This window comes from Vigna umbellata, chromosome 5 (assembly GCF_029865625.1).
Source record: "Vigna umbellata cultivar VRB3 chromosome 5, Vumbellata_1.0, whole genome shotgun sequence".
NCBI classification, from domain to species: domain Eukaryota; kingdom Viridiplantae; phylum Streptophyta; class Magnoliopsida; order Fabales; family Fabaceae; genus Vigna; species Vigna umbellata.
In genome coordinates this window covers 21,267,185-21,281,926 of record NC_142169.1, presented here as the reverse complement: position 1 = coordinate 21,281,926, position 14,742 = coordinate 21,267,185, and the positions used below count along the sequence as shown (strand labels likewise).

General features: G+C 31.7%; 1 protein-coding gene across 1 annotated transcript; it reads left to right on the top strand.

Annotated features, from left to right (window-relative positions):
* The first annotated feature begins 9,886 nt into the window (after positions 1-9,886).
* On the top strand, positions 9,887-11,994 carry LOC124844274 (SEC14 cytosolic factor family protein / phosphoglyceride transfer family protein). The gene is made up of 3 exons (XM_047321174.2): positions 9,887-10,214; positions 10,978-11,242; positions 11,557-11,994. The coding sequence occupies exons 1-3, from the start codon at positions 9,977-9,979 to the stop codon at positions 11,789-11,791; spliced, it is 738 nt and encodes a 245-aa protein (XP_047177130.1). The 5' UTR covers positions 9,887-9,976; the 3' UTR covers positions 11,792-11,994.
* Positions 11,995-14,742: the final 2,748 nt, after the last annotated feature.

The window sequence follows — 14,742 nt, the reverse complement described above, 5'->3', positions numbered from 1 at the left end:
ATGTTTTCTTTTGTTACGGAAAATAAAAAGAAATAATGGGAATTGGTGGTGTTGGATTATCCCATGCCCAAAGTTTGGTCCATACCTTACTGCCATACATGCCAAATTCCAATTGGTTCGCTTGTCAACGTCGTAATCATACAGTTTCTACTTTTCTCAAGACTCTATTTTTTTTCCATCAATCTTGATTTTATATGCCAAATCGCGAGATTTTTTTCTTCTGCCTAACATATTCCTTCACTATATTTATACTTTTGATTTTAGGTTAGAATTCACTTATCTATCATATAGTTAAATTCTGACTTTTTTTTTTTAATGATGGTTAAAATATCAGTCGAAAATTTTGAAAACCTGAACTGATTTTTTATTTTAAATTTTATTAAAATAAAAGAAGAAGGAAAAGTAAAGAAGTTATATGTTGTTCTAAGAAAATATTTATTTATATGTTTGATATTTTTTAAATTACTTTTATAATTTTGTTTTCAATTTTATTAAATTATAGTTTTGAAATACTATTCTAACTTTAATTTATTAAAGATTAGGAGCTGAGAATAAATATTATTACAGAAGAAAAACTATATAAGTATATGAAATAAAAAAATGCATTAATCCTTAAAGTATTACAACGCACCATAATACATGTGCCATAATAAAAAATAAGATAGAAATAAAAATTTTATTACTATAAGTTAAAACTATTACAACGTGCCATAATACAAAAATACTTAAAAAAGAGAGATTATATTAAGTTACTTTGACATTGTTCGGATATAGACTATTAGTAGATGTCAATGAATGACATGTTAAACATCTTCATCAATAACTAAGAAAACAAACTCAAAAACTTTTTATTGAACAAATTAAAAAGAGATGTGGTATCACAAATGACTTAACTGTCGTTCTCATAGTTTCAACAAATGAATTCTTATGATATGAGGTGTATGGATGATACAAATCCCATTTGAAAAAGTATAGAAGGCAAACATGTCATTCAAAATCGACATTAGCATTAAATGAATTGAAAACATTCAACTCTTCAATGAAAACCATGTTTACTTATTCTACTAAAGAAATGCACATCATATGAACATAGTAGGAACGTCCTTTTATAATGTTGAAGTATGAACCACGAGAAGGAAATTAACCATCTTTTGGAAATTTATACTCAGACAATTGAATTTAGATTTGACTAAACTATGAACTTGATAGGACTTTAGTTGTTAGCTTTATTAGGTAGGAGTGTAAAAGAGTTAGATTTGGTACATGGTTTAATGACCCAATCTGTTAATGAATGGTACTTGAGAACTCTATTGGATAAATGATTAAAAAAGATGGAATGCTTTTACTACTTTAATCTGACATGACTTAGGAGATGTTCCAATTACTCAGGTCTTTCAATAAACGGTCTCACATGCACATGGTTTCACATGAACTTTATCACAAAGATAAGAGTTAACAACTTTATTGACTAAGTGTGTAGTTAGAAATGTTGAACAATGTGGAGCAATGTGTTTGGTGCATTGTCTTTTATTGACTAAGGTTTTTTATTTCTATTTTAAATTTGATTGAAATGAGGAGGGGGAATGAAAAAAAAGATAAATTTATTTTTGTAATTACATATAGTTTTCAATTTGGTTGATGAATCTCTATCCAAGGAGTGAAATCAATTTGTCTTGTCGACTGTTAGTGATTCGGTATTCTATGGACCAATGGAAGTGCTAAACCCTTTCTTTGACACTAGTTAGCGAACTGAGAATCCAGAGTTAGAGACGGAGATGCTCGATAGATGAACAAAAAAAGTCCTCAGTTCCTTTATGTCCTAGGAGCATAGATTCCATAGATGAGTTTTAAACTTAAGCACAACACCTAAACATATTATAACATCTAGACTTAAATATCTGGATACATGTGTTATTGTTGAGCTATGGCGAGTTATAAACTTGTAGTGGTGGAACAGTTGGCCCACCCCAAGCTACCACATAAGATTAGTCCATTAAACAACACTCTTTGTCAATGGTACTAAACCAAACTAGGACCTCTTGTTACTCTCACCACATGACCCCTCTCTATACTTGAGAAAGAATGATCATTAGAGTGTCAAGATAAACCCCAAAACTGAGCTCTTACAACAATACATACACTACTTGAAACAACCATTAAGAATTTCCTCCTTAGAATTCCTTTCCAAACCATACTTGGAAACATATATAACTTCATGCATAAAACTTCATAAAAATTCCATCGATATTACTAAACAAGTCTTACATTATCATTACATTTCCATCCATAAGAAACAGAAAAGAAGAAAACAAAAGAAACAAAACCTGCATACAAAATTTTAAATTTTAAGTTTTTTTAAGATAATCAATTATCACACCTGATAATCGATTATTCTAGAGAAAATTCATACAAAGACGACCTTTTGACTGAAATAATCGATTATCACACCTAATAATTGATTATTCCAAAGATTTTTGAAAAAGATAACATTTTGACTCAAATAATCGATTATCAAATAAAATAATCGATTATCTTTATCAATTTTGACATTAACATGATTTTTTTTTCTGGTTTGGTTGGACATGTGACTCATGCAACAGATCAAATACGTTTCTTAAACATTAGAATTGATGCTAATACATATTTATGGTTAAAACTAAGTATCACTCATTAGATCAGAAACTAGGTGCACTAAACCAACTCAACAACTCAAAAGTACCTAAACTCAATTCCACACTTTCTAATACAGAACTTGGCAAACTCAAACTAGGGGTATAAACAAGTTAGAATTGACCCGAAAACAGACTCCAAATTCTCTACTTTATCACAAACCCTCTACTTTAGAATTTCACTAGTAAAAACCTCTAAAACTAAACAAAAAACAGCACAAAACTCAACCTATCATCCATTGAACAATTCCACTTCAAATTTTGCTTAACTCCTAGCCTAGACAAGATTAACATAACCATAAAATAGACCCAAAAACTCAATTTCTCCTATTTGACCATTAACTCAACTTCTCGCCCATCAAAACCCCCTTTTTAGACCAAAAACCAACCTATAACTTAGTCTACTCTCTACTTCCCAATATTACATCAATCTATACCATTTACACTCCAAAGCAATAACATGAAACATTCAAACAAGTATCAATTCTCAAACAGAACCAACACTATTCATCGACATATAAACATCACGCAACGATAATCTCAATCATAACATATTCAACAAAACATAGTTTCTCACAACATAGCAAACAAAAACTCATGCATCATAACATGAAAATAAGGACAATATTAGCTTCCATTACCTTACAGAGGACCCAAATATTCTACAAGAGCTAAGACGACTCCACCAACTCAAGGAACTTTATTTGCACCTGCAACTCACAGAAATATGATTAAGGTATATTGTTAGAACCACTGATCAACAAAGAGTCTTATAGAAAACTCAGACTTCACATGCAAACATAGAGAGCTAGCATGCAAGGAAAACAACCAAAGAAAAGAGTAGAAATTGACTTACTCTATATGAAAGACTGATCGATTGAAAGTGAAGAACTCACTATCGTGATCTCCTAGATACTTCCTAATCTATATCTCAAGAATTAGAATTCTTAGAGAAAATGGAGAGAGAACTCAAAGAATGAATTTTAAAAAGATAATGAGTGTTTATAATGTGATGTATTTATAAAATTTTATTTATATTATTGAATTATTTTAACTTCGGTTTCATTGTTTTAAACACATTTTAAATGAAACTAGATAAAAATGAATTGCCTGTTAATAATTAAATCTAATTTATATATTACTAAATATTAAGTATCTTAATTATAATAATTTCAATTGATAATTAATAGTTTAGACAGGAAATAAATTAGAATTCGAAAATATAATTAACATTTTCAACTAAAGAAGTAATTAAGTAATAAAATAAAGGTTTAATCATTTCGGATGTCCTTATTTATGCAGACTTGTGTCAATTAGGTCCTCGTATTTTGAAAAAGCTCGTTTAGGTCCCTTTTTATGTAAAATTGAAGTAATAACGTCCTTGCTGTTAATTGTTGTAGACAACGTTAAATTTTTTGCCTTGTGGCATGATGAGCTGGCATTTAATAACACGTGGCACAGTAAATCTCAGTTGCATGAAACCTTCTCCCCTTCCTCTTCCTCACTAACTCCAACCTCATCTTCTCCCCTATCTGGAGAAACCTTCTTCTCAACCTCCCATACCCACCTCTTTAACATCTACGTTCAATTCATCCCCCAATCCAACCGCCGTCGTTCACCGTCTCACATCGTTGTCACATTCCTCCACAACCCCCAACCTCTACTTCGCCCTTCTCTCCCAACACTCTTCCACAACCCCCAACCTTTACATTGCCCTTCTCTCCCAGCACTGCAGCACTCGACAAAGTATAATTATTATTTTCAAAATCCAATTTACCTAAAATTGATGAATGATCAGAGGCAAAAACACATTTGACTCAAACTAAAAAGTTTCAATATTTATGTGCGATTGGATCAACTAGATATTTATTTTAATGCCAAAATCTGAAACAGTTTCAATATCCAAATAATAGATTCAGAATACCCACAAATTATTTTTCCTTTCTCTTTCTTTTATTCAATCACGTCTGCAGTTTTAAAGTTTTCTCTTGTGTCATAATTTGGATTTTACAAACAATATGGGAGAAGAAAAGGAATCAGAGGTGAAGTGAAAGAGACGAAATCTGTATGCACAAACATTCATTTATCACAATGGGGAAGCTTTTGAGTGATTCAACCACCATCGCAGAACCATTCCAAGGTTCGCCGCCAGCAGTGCTTCCATGGCGGGATCCCAAATCGGAGTCTATTACTGTCGTAGGTCTCGTCGTTCCGGCTAGTGGTGCGACCTTCGTTGGCCTGGAAGAGCAGCAGCGGTGCCACCTCTAGAACCTCCATGTCAAAGGCGTGCTCTGGAAGCCGCCACATGAGGTAGAGGACTCGTCATCTTCTCTGCCATCGTCCTCCCATCTTAGATCTGTCGTTTCCCGACTCTCACACGGCGACAAGGAATTGTCTGTTCACGGCGTCTCGGAAGGCGATGGGACTCGAGGAGGTGGACGCGCGCGAGTTGCGACGGCGGACGGTGACTCGGTTCTCGGAGGGTCTTCGATCTGTGCGTTTTGTGGAAAGAGAGGCGATCGATGACGCGATTCGACACATCTACTCTCCAGATCTGAAGAATGGTTGGGGGATTCATGTCGTTCAGGAGGTCAAGTTGTTGACAAAGAAGGAGGATCTGCTTTTGGAATGGTTCTGCGACAGTGAGGAAGATGAGGTTGAATCACACAAAAGGGTGTTGGTGAGAAGGTTGATCTCTGGTTCTCTAGAGAGGAGAGAAGATGAGGTTGGAGTTGGTGAGGAAGAGGAAGGGGAGAAGGTTTCCACGCAACTGAGATTTACTGTGCCACATGTTATTAAATGCCAGCTCACCATGCCACAAGGCAAAAGATTTAACGTCGTCTACAACAATTAACGGCAAGGACGTTATTACTTCAATTTTACATAAAAAGGGACCTAAACGAGCTTTTTCAAAATACGAGGACCTAACTGACACAAGTCTACATAAATAAGGACATCCGAAATTATTAAACCTAAAATAAATTATAAAATAATAATTTATTTTAATTTTTGAAAAAATATAATAAAACCAAGTATGCATTTAATAATAATTTCTTTCAAATAATATTATAGTAATACTAATTTCCCGATATAGATTAAATTTAATTTATATATTACTACATTTCAATTCAATTAAAACTATTTTCCAGTTATAGATTAAATCTTATTTATATATTACTAAATATTAATTATACTAATAATAACAATTTCAATTATTAATAAATACTTTAAACAGAAAATAAAATAAAAATGGTAAATATACTTAATATTTTTAACCAAAATAAAGTAATTAAGTAACAATATAAATTGTAATAATAATTTTAATATAATTTAAAATAAAATATAATAAAAACGAAATTAATAGATATGTATTTTGTAAGAATCTAGAAAATAGAGCATTAAAGTTTATAGGTGTTTCAAAATGATAAGACTGAATATTTTAATGTTAAAATAATTTAATGATATAAATAGAATTTTATAAACTTGTCTCGTTATCTAAAACACTCGTCATCTCTCTAGAACTCTTTGTTTGAGTTTTCTCTCCCTACTCTCTAAGATTTCTGACTCCTGAATCATCTGTTTGACGATCAGAAAGCGTCTAGGAGATCACAACAGTGTATTCTCCATCATCAACTGATCAATTTTGCTTGTAGAACAAATAAGTTTATGCTCCTTTTTTCTTAAATTCTTAGTAGAAGTTCATGCGTAGGAGTTCCTTCGCATGTGTCATTTGAGTCCTTTTCTAGCTTTTCATTGATCAGAGGTCCTAAGGACTTGCTCTAATCATGTTTATATGATTTGTAGATTTTTCTAAAGTTTTTGAACTTGAAGCAAGGGTAGTGAGCTATATAGACCTATGTTTCCTATTAAGTTAAGAAAAGCTAATGTTTTCTTTTAATTTGAGTTATGAATTATGGACTGATAGTTAATAGTTTGTGCGTTGAATGTATATTGATTTTTATGCTTGAAATGAATGTCTTTAGTAGTACGCTTGTTTGAATGATTGGACTTGGTTGCATACTTCTGGTTGAATGTGATTTAATTTTGTGAATGTTGTTGTTGCGAAGTTGGTGGTGTTATTTTGGTTAAAATGTTGAGGAGAAATGGACACTAGTAAAAAAAGGCTTTTTTAACGCGCTATATATGACTCGGTTCTACTGAAACCGAAGGGTATAAAAGTGCGGTGACATTTCGATAAATATTGAGCAGTTATATGCCTCGGTTATATTTGAACCGATGCCTATAGATGTTACTGTCTCGAGTAAAAGGCCAACCGAGGCATATAATATAAATTTTAAATGGTTTAGGCACCGATTTGTTGTGTAATTGATGCAATTAAAGGGTTTAGGCACCTATTTTAAATATAACCAAGGTAGTATACCCTTAGGTTAATATCAAAAACCCTCTCTCAGACTCTCGCACTCTCGCTCTCATCTCTCGCGTTCTCGCTCTCATCTTTGCCTCCCTCCCTCCATCACGATTTCTCCTCTCCACCAAACCCCATCATCAGACCACCACCATCACCAGCCATTACGGTCGCCGCAAGCACCGCCGCTCAACCACGCCGCGACCACCATCTTCATCTTTTCACGCCACACGAATAAGGTTTTTTCTTCCTCCTCGAGCATCGATAGCTTTCTTCTTCCTTCTCCACGCCACCTTTCGCCTCGCCGCCATCGGGAGCCACCACTACCTCGTCGTGTGCGGCTTCCAACTCGCCTGCGACTGCATAGCCTTTGGAGTGAAGAGCAAGCGGTGGCCGATCCAGATCCAGATCCCAATCCCATTTCTCTCCCTTTTCTTTTTGTTTCTCAGATGGTGTTGTTCGTGGACCGCTTGGTGCGGCCCGTGCTAGTGGTGGAGTCGCTGGCCTAGCACCCGCTTGCCGCTTGTCGTCGGGAGCCGCTTCCCGCTTGACGCTTGTCGTTGACGATTTTCAGAAACTGGGAAATGGGGTTTGAGGCTGGGTTTCAAAAGTATGAATCCCTGGTTTCTTTGATTTTTTTTTCCATTTGTTATATGCTCTGTAATGTATCTGAACTATTATTTTCTGATTTTCTGATGTGATCTGAACTTTGATGCTCTGTAATGATTTTCGGATTCTATTTTCTGATTTTTTTTTTCCATTTGTTATATGCTCTGTAATGAAGAACATTGATTCTTTCATCCCAGTGGCTTTTGTTATATGCTCTGTAATGTATCTAAACTTTGATGCTCTGTAATGAATCCCAGCAGGTTCAGCAGTTTTTTGAATTTTTTTTTATTGAATTTTCTAAGATACGGTCTCGGTTCAAAAGAGGACCGAGGCGAAAACCGATCCCTTTTTGACTCAGTTCACAACCGAGGCATTAAACTTATCTTTTTTACCTCGCCTGTATATGCCTCGGTTGCAGAAGCGGTGCCTATAAGCGAAATTAACCGATGCCATTTTCCTTTATTGCACTAGTGGGGTCAGTAGCATTATAGTTCATTTTTGGTCAAAAATGAAGTTTTGTATGTGACTTTTAGAAACAATGGTCTAAGGGGAGAAATGGTGAATTAGGACTGGTTGTATGGTTCTTTGAAACTTGTTTGAGATGTGAGTTAGTAGTTATGTGATTTAGAATATGATGGTAGCCAATTGGTTGTGTTTTGAATGGTTTTAAGTGCATTTTTAAAGATTTTGAGTAATAAGCTTTTAAAGTAGAAGGTTTGAGGTAAAAGAGAGTGTTTAGAGTTTGTATTTGGATAATTTTTGACTTATTCATACTCCTAAGTTGTTAAGTTATGTGTTAGTAATGATAGAATTTATTTAAGGTCTATATAATGGAGTTTTAGTTGGATTGAATTGGAATTTCATGTAATAACTCTTATATAATATTTATATTATTTAAATGAGATAGTACATATTTAATAATAATTTTATTCAAATAAAACTATATTAAAACTAATTAGATTAAATCTAATTTATATATTACTAAATATTAACTATACTAATAATAATAATTTCAATTAATAATTAATTGTTTAATCATGAAATAAAATAAAAATTGATAAATATAATTAAAAAGTTTTAAAAAACATTAATAAGTAATAAAATAAATTTTGATAACAGTTTTAATTTAATTTTAAAAAATATAAAAAATTGGAAATATAAGATATTTATTTGATAATAATTTCTTTCAAATAAAACTGGATTAAAATTAATTTGCTGTGATAGATTAAAACTAATTTATATATTACTAAATAGAAATTATACTATTAATAATAATTTTAATTAATAATTAATAGTTTAATCAGGAAATAAAATAAAAATCATAAATATAATTAATATTACATAGTTATAATTTTTTTATTTGTGAAACAACTTTTTACATTATTATTTTCTCTAACAAATAAGAACATACAATAAAAATAAAATACAACAAAACTTATCTTTATTTTTGGATAATAAAAATTAAAGTAAAATCTTATAATATTGTGAAGTGAAGATACATACATATTTGAAATAGTTATAAATAAGTACATAATCTTATAAAAATTATTTTTATTATTAAATATTAAATAGTATTAGAAAAATATCCTTAGATTCATGGTACAAAGATTAGTTCTACAAAATTTAGTACCGGTCAACTATATAAAAAAGAGACGTATTTTCTCATAATCGTTTTTTGACGTTTTGCATTAACTTATTTTCTTTTTATCAAATAAAAGTAATTTTATTATTTGATAAAAATACAGTAATTTTAATAAAGAGATTCCATTTTTGTACATATATTTTTTTCCAATTTCATCTTTTAAATAATAACTATTTTAAATTAAAATAATTATATTTTTATCTTTACTTTTTCAATAATTGTTAACTTAAATTTAATTATTTTTTAAATTAAATTCATTATTTTACCATTTTATATTTTAAATTATATTTATTTAAATTCAATTCTTTAATCAAATTAGTTATTAAAAAAAAAAGACACACACACGTACACGTATTTTTACTAGTTGTTACTAAAATAAATTTGTAATCATAGAAAAGTTAAAAAAAAAATGCATTTTTCGCAAGAATTTAAAAGAATTGACGGGGAAATTTCGAACACAATCTACTTCAAGTAAAACATAACTATTTCTACCCATTAGGTAAATCAGTGCTTCATTTGTCTTCTGATGACAGTAAATCAGTGTTTACGCAGTGTATATCAAACAGAAAAAGTATATCTATTATTCTTATTTTTTTGAATTTTGTTTCCAATCAAATATCGAGAAAATCCATTGGTAAAGAAACTCACAACCAATAACCAATAACCATTCAACACGGATTAGGGGCGGCCATGGGTGAATCGTCGGAAGATTTCTCGGTGGTGGTTTTGGCGTCGGACCTCGGCGTCGATGCGCGACCCTTCCTTGAACATCAACAGCAACAAGAAGAAGAGAATTGGCATGACTGTTCTCAATATCTCTTCCCCGATGAAGATTTCTCCGATCTCGATCAGTTGCAATTCCTCCTCCTCCAAGGCACCGACAAAAATTCCAACCGCATTCTCCGCATCGTCGGCAAGTACTTCCCAGGTATTTTACAGTTTCCTCAATCAACTCAACTTAATTAATTAACTAATTAACGTGCTTTCATATTTTAGGGTTTCTTCGCTGGTTAAGATGTGTTTTATGTTAGAATATTAGGTCTCTTTTGGTTCTAGTAGTTTGCTTCACTAGTGAGATTTGATGTGTTACATCTAGATGTTAGTCAAACTAGTTTCTGTAATTTTTTCGGAAAAACACTGGGATTCAGCACTTGAATTATAGAGTCACGAATTCGTGGTCTGTTACGCAATAACGTTATTCCACCTTCTTATTTGTTCTTCTTTTACATGTAAATTTCACTGTTGTTTTCGTTTGATCTTCTATTTATGTATTTCTGATGTTTGGTCCGCCGTGAGGTTGTCTGGCTCTGTCTAGGAGGATAAGAACACAACTCTATGTCTCAAACAATGAGAAAAAAAATGGAGAAGAGAAAGAAAGTTAATAATTGAATTAAACCTCTAGGACTCACAAAGGGTGGCTCAAGTGCTAGTAGCTTAGGTCTTTAAGCATATTAGAGGGGTTTGATTCCTAGCTGTGTGAATAGAGCAGCACGTGTGAAGAGAGAAGTTGCACCTTAATATGTACTCGACTGGTTTCATGGTTTCTGGCTATGGGGATACGTTGCTTTCAAGAAAAAAAGAAGCTACAGCGATGTAAATCCCTATTGTATCTTTTGGCGAAGTTGTTTTGAAATCTGTATTACTTCTGTTCCATTGATTTGGTACTGAAGTGCTTTTTAAATGGTGTGCAGCAACTGTTGTAAGTGCAGAACGACTGAAGAGATATGTGTTTCACAAGATCTGCAGCGAATTGCCGGATGAGCCATTCTGTATTGTTTACATGCACACAACCGTTCAGAAAGAGGATAATTCCCCTGGTATAACGATCTTAAGGTGGATTTATGAAGAACTTCCTGCTGATTTCAAGGACAGGCTTCAAACTGTGTATTTCATCCACCCTGGCCTTCGGTCCAGGCTAGTCATCGCTACTGTTGGCCGCCTCTTCTTGAGTGGAGGGTAACTCATCTTCTATTGACTCTTAACACAAATGAACATTTCAAAGCATTCTATTAAGGAGTATAATTTAGGTTGTATTTGGATAAACTTATAGGAGAACAAAATTAAAAGTGAAATGAATAAATTTCTTTAGTTAAAATTAACTTTAGCACTTCAGCTTTTGAAGAAAAAAATTAATATATTTACTTGGCTTATGCAAGTAGGGTCATAGTTGTATTCCAACATTTATGATTTCGTCAGTTACATTGATTGACCCACTATCACTTGTTACACTAATCCTATTTTGATTTTGATTCTCTTTGTTATTGATATAGATTATATTGGAAGATCAAGTATGTAAGCCGGCTTCAGTATCTCTGGGATGATATAAAGAAAGGAGAGATAGAAATACCGGATTTTGTGAAAAATCATGATGATATTCTTGAGAATAGACCACTCACAGATTATGGTATTGAACCTGATCCCTTTCACTTGACTGGGATGCCTTCATCTACCTACTCATTTGGAAAGTACGAGGAGAGATGGGCGGGAAGGGATTATGTGTCGTAGTATGTGTATTGCCTCGTTTCATGAGATGAACCTGAACCTTTGTACAGAATGAATGTGGTATTTGTATTTCTGAAACTCATCTTTGAGTTTCTTTGTTTTCGGTCGTGGAGCTAAACCTGACTGTGTACGAATAGAACTACATGTTTTCTATGCCACAGGAAATGTATTTCTGTAGATTAATCTACAGCATAATTCCTTGTTCATATGTTGAGATACTTTTGAATTACTGCTCCCCATATGGTATTACTGGCTCTGGTTTGGCAAGACCCGACTGATGCGTCTTCTTAACCCTTGTTTTCTGTCACCGGAATATGAATGATGTATTTTGAGGATACTATTCGTCTTTCTATCGGGCTAATGGTGGTTTATCGGGCTAATGGTGATTTGGCTGGTTACTTCACTATGTCCTTTCATTGATATAATTCATTTTCATCCGCAGTTTCTTTTCTTTCATCCATTTTTTATTTGCAGAATCAACCAACCTACTTCATTTATTTTTCTGATTGATTTCATTACACTTATTTGAGTATGGGAATGTGGGACGAAGATTACCAAGCCTGAAAGACGTTAAGTTGTACATGATAACATTGGCGGGTTAGCATATTTGCTTTATTTATGTGCAGTTGTCAGAGTATTAAGCAACTTTTGTGATCTAAGCATTAACATATTATTGTAAAAAGTTTTCATGGAATGTGTAAATATTTATTCCTATAGTTTAAATATTAATTAGTATACTTTACTCAAAGTGCTATGCCATCTTTTCCTTTTGAACTCACAAGATATATATTGCAGAGAAGCAAACCTGCAGAGACATTTCCTAAGCACTCTTGTATAATCCATACAGACATAGCAGCAGGAAAACCCTTACCATATGTTTATACACATGCTTACTTCGGTACATGTTTCAAACTTAAGTCTTTTAAAATAACAAATCAATAACTGCATATGAAGTGTATTGTTTGTTTTAGAATCTTAAATTTATGACATGGTTTGATATTTAAAAAACGTCTTAAAAGTTAAAAGAAAATAAATTTAAATTGTTTTTAACTTTAATTTTTTATGTAATTTTAAAAGGATAAATATTTAAGTTGTATTTTCAAGTGGGAATAACTTCTGAAACTCCATTTTCATCATATTAAATGTCAATAATCAATCAAAACATCTCATATTCAATGATCCTGGATAAAATCTAAAACTGCTGAAGAGGTCACAAACAAATGGCATACTACAAATACCAACAAGGACTGAAATATTAACTCCGTTGAAACCATTCTTCGTCTTGGTCACATATCTTCCTCTATTTTGGTTGAATTCTAAGATCAAGAAATAAAATATAATTCAGTATTTTTGGAAACAATAAGAAAAGTACCATATATCACATGTCACTTATTTTACATACATTATACAATAAAAGTAATCTACGTACATATATTCATTAACATTATTAATTCATACCCTTCAACTAATAATAAGATCAAGTTAAACAAGTAATTAAATAAACATAACCTACTTTTTAATCTTTACAATTAACAAAAAACATTCTATAGAAAAAATTGAAAAAATCGGTTTAGTGTGATCACTTTGCTTAAGCCATATTTTTTAATTGAAACTTGATTTCTTTTAAGTGTCATATCACTTAAACAAAGAGAAATTGTTCGAATGAAAATATTTTACTTAAGTAAATAGTTCCAAATTTGAACAATATTAGCTCACTTGGGTGAGAGCTATGGATATAAGAATTTATAATTTGGAATTAAAAAAACTTCGATTTATAACATATATCAACTTTCAACTCAAAATTAAATGCAATTTATCAGTTTCTATAATAGAATCCCTCTCTAAATTAACACGACTCAATTTATTATTTTAGATAACAATTTTCAAGAATATACAACAACTCTCAAATTATATTTATATTTTACTTATTTATGAATTAACTTAGAAATACCAATCAATCAAATTAATTTTTTCGAAGATAGATTATTTCAATCCAACGTATTATCAGACCAAATTATTCATATAAAAAAATCAATCATCCACACAGTCTTCATAACAAAAATCCATTATCCATTGGAGATTTACAAGTATATATTAAGTCATCAAGTAAACCATTCACAATCTCGGAATAGAAAAAAAAATTATAAAAATTACTAGTTTTTTTCATTTATATATTTTGCATGTAAGGATATATTTTCATCATTTTATCCAATTGCAAATTATATCCTAATTTGAAAATTTTGAACAAAACTAGCTTCTCATATCTTGAACTTCCTTTAGAGATTTAGAAAAATTATTTGAATCATAAAAGCTCTATAATAATCTCAAGATTCTAACTCTAGTGAAAAACATCTCAAGGTTAAGTTAGAAGATCAAATCTCTCTAACGGTTGACACCGTTAATTCTGTTAGAATTATTGCTTAGAAGCAGTAATCTTTAAGATTTTTTATGTTTTTCAGTTTTTCCTTTTCCCCTTCTTTTAGGTTTACAGATTTCCTTTTCTACATGTACATGCAACCAGACAAAGCTTATTTTCACAGACTCAAGTCTTTTAAAAACAACATCGTTGGAATTAAAAAATGCATACGAAGTATTATTTGTTTTCAAATCTGAAATTTTTGACATGGTTTGATATTCAAAAAGATGTCTCAAAAGTTGAAGAAAGAAAATATATTTAAATTATTTCTAACTTTGATTATATATTACGTTGCATGAGATATTAGAAATATTAGAATAGTATAAATTTAAGTTGTATTGATATTTCAAGTGGGAACAACCTCTGGAACTCCATTTTCATCATATTAAATGTCAATAATCAATCAAAACATCTCATATTCCATGATCCTGGATAAAATCTAAAACTGCTAAACAGGTCACAAACAAATGGCGTACTTCAAATATCAACAAGGACTAAAATATTAACTCCATTGTTACGAAGAATAGAAAACAGAAAG